This window comes from Cervus canadensis, chromosome 4 (genome assembly GCF_019320065.1).
Source record: "Cervus canadensis isolate Bull #8, Minnesota chromosome 4, ASM1932006v1, whole genome shotgun sequence".
In the NCBI taxonomy this organism is placed as follows: Eukaryota; Metazoa; Chordata; class Mammalia; order Artiodactyla; family Cervidae; genus Cervus; species Cervus canadensis.
Genome location: NC_057389.1, coordinates 66,143,240 through 66,151,706, shown reverse-complemented (window position 1 = coordinate 66,151,706; position 8,467 = coordinate 66,143,240). Strand labels below are relative to the sequence as shown.

General features: G+C 34.0%; 1 protein-coding gene across 1 annotated transcript; it reads left to right on the top strand.

Moving 5' to 3' along the window:
- Positions 1–6,522: 6,522 nt before the first annotated feature.
- Positions 6,523–7,461, top strand: LOC122439241 (olfactory receptor 2L2-like). Its single transcript, XM_043464333.1, has one exon. The coding sequence runs from the start codon at positions 6,523–6,525 to the stop codon at positions 7,459–7,461; it is 939 nt and encodes a 312-aa protein (XP_043320268.1).
- Positions 7,462–8,467: the final 1,006 nt, after the last annotated feature.

Here is an 8,467-nt window from a genome sequence, read left to right as displayed (position 1 = left end):
TCAAATGACAAAAGATTTGAACAGTGTTACATGAATAACAGCAACAACTGAATGTTTCATTGGCAGTCCTGATACAGGGAATTAAATATCAGATGTAATATGAAATTCATTTTTTCAATTTGGTGTTTATTATCTCACCTTCAGAGTGTGATTGAATTACCTAACTCATGGAAACATTTTTCCATAGAAAGTCCAATATAATAAAATACATGTGAAAGAAATATTAGCAGTTTCATTGGAATTTGAAATATTACATTTTCACTTGCCAATAACTAAATAACTGATACTAACTCTACAAGGTGAGAAAGTCTAATATGATATATCATGTTGAATCCAAATGACACTTATTGCAAAAAATGCTCTACCATTTTTTTTTTTAGCAAGCTATCATTTTATTTTAATTGGTAGCCCACCAGGTTTGGTCTGCGGAATTTCCTAGGCAAGAATATGGAGTGGGATGTCATTTCTTTTTCCAGGGGATCTCTCCAACGCATGGATCAAACCTGCATCTCCTGCATTCACAAACAAGTTATTTACCATCGAGCCAGCAGGCCACCAGAGAAACCAAGTTTTCATATTATTAAAAGATCAATTTCTCTGCACATGTTCAGGATCTGGCCATAGATTTTTTCACATTTGGAGCTTCAAATATAAAATACTTTCATTTAAATATTTTGACTTTCCTATTACTTTCCTATAAAATTTACTATTTTATCTATTTTTAAGTTTACAGATCAATGACATTAAGTACATTGATAGAATTGTGCAATCATCACTGACATTACCCCAGAACATTTTTATCTTACTCAGCTAAAACTCTGTACCCACTATTGGTCCCAATTCCACGTTCCTGGGAACCATCATTCCACTTTCATCTCTATGAATTTGACTACCCTGAATAACTCATATGTACAGAATCTTGTGGATTGTTCATCATGTGTGATTTATTTATTTTACTTAGTGTATTTATAGGTTTCATCCATATTGTAGTATTGAGTGTTAACAGCTTCGGCAGGGAGGCAGGAAGAAATAAACTGCAAGTGGCAAACATTTTCTTTTACTTTCTGTTCTAATCCTGTGTTGCCATGGCAACACCTGATTCCACCTGGACTTAACTTTAATCTTAAACCTTGAGCTTAACCATGGCATTTTTCTTATGGAAATGCTTTCTCAAGCTATGTTAAGGAACTATGTATTTGCTTGGAAATCTGCCTTTCTTCAAGATTCATGTCAATTGTTTTATGGCCAAGGATGACTCACCTTGGGCCAATGCTATCTCAAAATGCCTGCTGTGGGTGAGGGACCTGGTATAACTCTCACAGTTTTGTGAGGCATTTCCTTTCTCTAATTAGCATCTTGCTCAAGGTATATAACTCCTTGCTCAAAACTAGCAAGAGGACACCATTTCTGTCCCCCTCTGATGTCTATGTCAGAAGCTTTATCTGTTATACTTTAATAAAATTTTATTACACAAAAAGCTCTGAATAATCAAGCCTCATCACTAGCCCAGGATCAAATTCCTCTCCTCTGAAGGCCACGAATCCCAGTGTTGTTTGCGGCTCATAGCACCAACCTTTCAGTATGTAGCACAATTTCCATCTTTTTTAAGACTGAAACTTCTTACATATATGTATGTGTGTGTATTGTTGTTGTTTTTTAGTCAATCAGTTTACTCAGATTCTTCTGCAACTCCATGGACTGTAGCCCACCAAGCTCCTCTATCCATGGATTTTCCCAGTCAAGAATACTGGAGTGAGTGGCCATTTCCTTCTCCAGGGGAGCTTCCCAACCCAGGGATCAAATTCACATCTTTTTGCATTAGTAGGTGGATTCTTTATCATTGAACCACCAGGGAAGCCCGTATTTATTCAAATACTCCCCCACATTTATGTATTTTTAATATTTATTTATTTATTTACTTTTGGCTGAGCTGGGTCTTCCTTGCTGGGCATGAGCTTTCTCTTGTTGCGGTTAGTGCAGGCTGCTCTCTAATGGGGCATGGGCTTCTCATCGCAGTGGATTCTCTTGTCGCGTAGCACAGGCTCTAGGGCATGCAGACTCAGTAGTTTGTAGCACATGTGCTTAGCTGCCCCATGGCATGTTTTTCAATTATTTTTTCTGTTGTTGTTGAGTAGTATAGTTATTTATATATTCCTTATATCAATTTATGATCTGACATATTTTACCAGTATTTTTTTTTTCCATTCTGTGGGTTTCTTCCTCACTGTATTGTTCAAGTTCGTTCAGGAAGAGAAGTTTTTAATTTTTAAAAAGTCAAATTCATATATATATATACATATATATGCACATATATATCAATATATATACATCATTGTTGCACATGATTTTGGTCGTATATCTGAGAAAGCACAGCTAAATTAAATGTCATGAAATTCCCTCCTCTCCTAATGTTTTACTTTTAGCTCATATTTAACACTGATCCATTTAAGTTAATTCTTGTGTATGATGTAAGACAATGTCTCAATTTCATTAATTGGACCAGAATATCCAATTTTCCCTGCAATATTTGTTGAAAAGATATCCCCATTGACTAGCTTTATTATATGTATGTATGATATTCTTCTTATACATTAACCTATCAGTGAATATTTTTGTTGCTTCCACCTTTTAGCTTCTAGGAATAGAGGTATATAAATACCTGTTCTAAACTCTCATGAAATCCTCTCCCTCTGGCCAATAGTTTTATCTATCTATCGGTCTATCTATCTATCTATCTATCTATGTATACACACATGTATATGAACTGGACTTTTTAAAAATTAATAGTCACATATGAAAAATCATTGCCAAAGTGTGGTATTTTTTGTTCTCTGTTTTATTTCTTTGATTTGTGTCTGTTTTTACGCCAACACTATACTCTTTATATTATCACAGTTTTGTACTGAGTTTTGAATCAGAAAAACAGTTGAGTTCAATTAGTTTGTAAGTTTTTTTGTTCTTTTTTTTTACTATTCTCATGACTTTGAAATTTCATCAGAATTCTAGGATGTATTTTTTCTCTGCCTAAAACTCATGGGAATTATGACAGATATTTCTTTGTACCTGTTGTTTTGCTTATGACAGTACTGACATCTTAACAATATCAGTTTCTCAGCCCAGGAGCACAGAACACTTTTTCATTTGCTTATCTTTTCAATTTATTTCAGCAATGCTTTGAGATTTTTATTGAAGAACTAGTCTTCTTGTAAGTTCATCCCCAGAGATTTTATTCTTTTTCTTGATATTGGAAATGTAATTTCTTAAATTTTTGTTAGTATCATATATTAGTAGGGTACAGAAATATAACTGATTTCATACCCTGCAAATTTGCCAAATATGTTTATTAGTTTTAACAAATATTTGGTAGACTCTACATTTTTATATCTATAAAATCATGTCATCTGTGAACTAAGATAATTTTGCTTCCTGTATTATGTCATTTAGAAGTGACAAAAGTGGAAACCTTTGTTTTGACCCCCTCTTAAAGGAAAAGCTTTCAGTCTTCACAATTGAGTATAATGTTAGATGTGAGTTCTGTAACTGTGACTTCAGTTCTACCTCAGTATAATTTATTCCAATAGAGTTGAACATAATCTCAACAGCCCACAGGACAAATCATTGGTTTCATAGTTCACTACTCTTTATTAACAAGGTAAATATTTTATAATATTTTACTATTTTTCTTCCATTTATATTTTTCACCAATATGCTATCTTCTCAGGCTTCCCTCATAGCTCAGTTGGTAAAGAATCCACCTGCAATACAGGAGATCCTGTTTCAATTCCTGGGTCAGGAAGATCCACTGGAGAAGGGATAGGCTACCCACTCCAGTATTCTTGGGCTTCCCTTGTGGCTCAGCTGGTAAGGAATCCACCTGCAATTCGGGAGACCTAGGTTCAATTCCTGGGTTGGGAAGATCCCCTGGAGATGAGGTTGCACAGAGTCAGACACAACTGAGCATTAAATATCAAGTACCATCTCTAGCTACCGTAGATTCCTCCTCCTCATGCCACCATCTCCACCTCTTTTACTCTTTCCCCATCCTTTCGGCATAATTACATCCCACTTTGTGTCTGGGTTGTCTAGGTTGGCACATTTTTTTTCATCTTCTAGTATATATTGCTAAAATACAAACATATAATTTATTGTAAAATCTGAATAAAAAAAAATCTGAATATATTTTAGTTATGTAATGTAATATATTTTAGTAATGTAAAAGTTCTCATTATTGTTATTTTCATCAGGACATTTTTAGGATCACACATTTATAGGCAATTTTGACATTTTTCAAAAGTGCTCTCCAGAAGACTTTAGAAATTTCAAGAAAATTTTTTTCAAGACAATATTTCTATTTTATTTTTCTGTGTTCTGTTTATTCTGTTTGAATATATGTTTCATATATGCCAATACTAAAAAAAAAGTGATTTTATTAGCTTCATTATTATTTTTCTATATGCATTCCCAGGAGTGAAAATATTTATAAGCATATGTTGTTGTCTTATATTAATTCTCTAATTCTCTTACCCGTTGAAAATGTCATTTTTTAAATTATTTCTGTGGCTGTCCAATTCTTTTAATTGTGCTAGTTTTTTTTTTTTGTCTTCCTAAGTTTCACTTGTTTTTTTTTAATCAATTATTATTATTATTATTTTATTTGCCAGAGTCACTTTTGCCAGACTATTTTATATATCTCTAATGATGTTTATTTTGTGGAATGGTAATGTCTCAAACAAATCCTATTTTTTGTAATGCATTCTTTTCTATATTTCCCAATCATTTTAATCCTACTGTTTGAGTGTGTGTGAATGTGTATTTGTGTTTTTGTGTGAGGGCACATGTGTGGATCTTCTTCTTTCATGTTGTAGACTTCCTTAAAAGTCTGCTCATATTTTTATATTAAAATATTTACAACTAAAACACTATATACTTTATAGTTTGTTCACTTACAATGTCTTTGGAAAATTTTTCTTCCCATCTCCATGAAAAAGATTTGTAAGATGCCATTTTCTCTTTTCTGTTTCAGAGATTGACCACTCTTTTATCTATTTCTTCCTTCAAATTTTCTTAAACAATTTCATCTCTTATCATGGTGTACACTGATATCCTCACTTTTAATTATTTTTATCATCATAACAGTTGACTTTTAATGGGAGTGATTGTAAATATATGTACTTAAATTTACACACTAAATTGGAGAGAAAAAAAAAACCTTAATTATAAGAAGCTAAAAAGTAAATATTAAATGTGTTAGACAAACTTCCATTTTTAAGCAATTTATATCATGTAATTGTCAGAATCTGATAGCTCAGCTGGAAAAAAAAATTCCACCTGAGATGCAGGAGACCCCTGTTCAATTCCTGGGTTGGGAACATCCGCTGGAGAAGGGATAGACTACCCACTCCAGTATTCTTGGTCTTCCCTTGTGGCTCAGCTGATAAAGAATCCACCTGCAATGAGGGAGACCTGGGTTTGATCCCTGGGTTGGGATGATCTCCTGGAGAAGGGAAAGGTTACCCACTCCAGTATTTGGGCCTGGAGAATTCCATGGGCTGTATAGTCCACAGTGTCACAAAAAGTTGGACATGACTGAGCAACTTTCACAATTGTTAGAAAAACAAGCAGACATAAAATGTCTGCTGTTTTGGACAGGTTGGACAGATTCATCGAAGCTATGAGAATTGTTGTTTTAGATATATAGGCAAAGGCTCTGTTTTAACTACATATTCAGAAACTTAATTGAAGAGGGAGGAGATTGACAGCTTTGCAGGTATTATTTGACAATAAGGATTCATTATATATTTCATGAAAGATAAATTGATTACTACCTGATTTCAAGGAAACTTGTTTTGACATCGCAGAAAAAAGTAGGCTAAGAAAGAAAAGAAGCTTCTCACCACAAGATGATAGGCTGCAACAGTTTAGAGGCAAAACCTTAGGATTTAAATATGGAAGATAAGTCATTCCTTAATTGTAAACAATATTTATTAACAAAGGAATTATATAAAGTATGAATTTACATTGATTTTCTATGAATATATTTTGATTATGACATTTGATTTTGATGTGACCTGCATTTGTATAGATCAGTAAAACATACCTAATACTGTCATAGTAAATTTTTTTACAACTATAAGAATTCTGGAAAACACTTGAGCCAAAATGTTTGTGTTTTCAATTTTTAAAAATATATATTTATTTTTTAATTGAAAGATAACTTTTACATAATTGTGTTAGCTTCTGCCAAACCTCAACATGAATCAGCTATAGGTATATCTATATATCTCCTCCCTCTTGAACCTCCCTCCCACCTACCTCCCCATCCCATCCCTCTAGGTTGTTACAGAGTCCCTGCTTAAATGAAAAGCTAATTTTTTTTTCCAAAAATGATAAACCAGTTCTTTATTTAAAAACTTAAAAATTTTAAGTAATGCATAGTCTGACTAAAATAATCTGAAATAGCTTAATGTTTTAAACTTGACTTCATCTTGTTTCTACCTTTAGGAAAAATTATATGAATTTCTCATGGAAAATTATAATCAAACATCCACTGATTTCATCTTACTAGGGCTATTCCCTTCCTCAAGAATTGGCCTGTTTCTTTTTACTCTCATTGTTCTCATTTTCCTAATGGCTCTATTTGGTAACCTCTCCATGATCCTTCTCATCTTTCTGGACACCCATCTCCACACACCAATGTATTTTCTACTCAGTCAGCTCTCCCTCATGGACCTGACCTACATCTCCACCATTGTGCCCAAAATGGCCTACAATTTTCTGTGTGGAAAAAAGTCTATCTCCTTCATTGGGTGTGGGATTCAGAGCTTTTTCTTCTTGACTATAGCAGGTACAGAAGGATTGCTCTTGGCCTCTATGGCTTATGATCGGTATGTGGCCATTTGCTTTCCTCTTCACTATCCCATCAAAATCACCAGACAAGTGTGTGTGTTGATGATAATAGGATCTTGGATAATGGACTCTATCAACTCCTGTGCCCACACTGCATATGCCCTCCATATCCCTTATTGCAGATCCAGGGCCATTAATCACTTCTTCTGTGATGTTCCAGCCATGTTGACTCTGGCATGCATGGACACTTGGATCTATGAGTACACAGTGTTTGTGAGCACTACCGTTTTCCTTTTGTTGCCTTTCATTGGTATTGCACTTTCCTATGGCCATGTTCTCCATGCTGTCTATAGCATGAACTCAGCAGAAGGGAAGAAGAAGGCCTATTCAACTTGCAGCACCCACCTCACTGTGGTGACTTTCTACTATGCACCCTTTGTTTATACTTATCTACGCCCAAGATCCCTTCGATCTCCAACAGAAGACAAGGTTCTGGCTGTCTTCTACACCATCCTGACCCCAATGTTCAATCCTATTATCTATAGCTTAAGAAACAAGGAAGTGTTGGGGGCCTTGAGAAGAGTAATTCAGAGAACCTGCTTTGTGAAAATGTAGACATTTTTGAATGAGTATCAAGAGTTGCATGCAAATACATTCATTGGTATATGTTAATTAAAATATTATCATATTTAAATGCAAGGCATATAATTAATCTACAGGAGCAGACTATTACTCATTGGTATGGACAAATTATCATGTATTTAGATTATTTATAGTGTTTTTACCATAAGTTTTAAGTGTTTTTATTTATTGCTAAAATAAGGTTAATAAAAATTATCTTTATCATGTAGTAATGAAAATGAAAACTGCCTAGTTAAAGTTGTCAGTTAGTAACAATTGTACAATTGTTAGCTAACAATTTTGTGGTCTGCCTAAAACATGTTTTCTGAATGGTTAGATCAAATTAAAAGTCAAAAGACTTCTTATTCTTCTCATAATAGGACAATAATTACAAATAACAGTTATTATTTATTTCTATATCAGCAAACTTCAGAGATTAGCTAGGCTTTACCAAGGATTCTCAATTTCTTATATCACTGTGAAAGGAAAATGACAAATTTACCTTTCTTTTAAAGTGGTGCATCTTTGGGATGTGATTTACTATCAGGTATACCTGAGGATCATCAATAAGGACCTGGAGGTGCCAGCAGAGATCAAGGAAATTTAAGTTAATTATAGGACTAGTTTGTCCGTGTTTAGTTTAGCTAGTGGATATTAGAAATATCAAGGATGTTCTTACCAGCATCTCCAAAACTCAGAACATACTTCGTTTACCTTCTTAAGCAGTAATAACAACTTTTGTTTTAGATCGTGTCTCTCAAATGAGAATTTGTTCTCCCCTCACTGAATTCCATATTTCTGCTGAAACAGGTTGGGAAAGTCAACTTTTATGAACCAATTATAGCCATTAATATAATGGCTTAAACACACTGCTAAACAAGTCTGGCTAGTTCATACAATAAAAGCCCATCAGCTCAAGTGATGGGTAAATTGTTATGACTGTCTATCAATGATCAGTGCATAAATGCTCTTTTCCTCTCAAGCATGGTAAGGAAGAGAA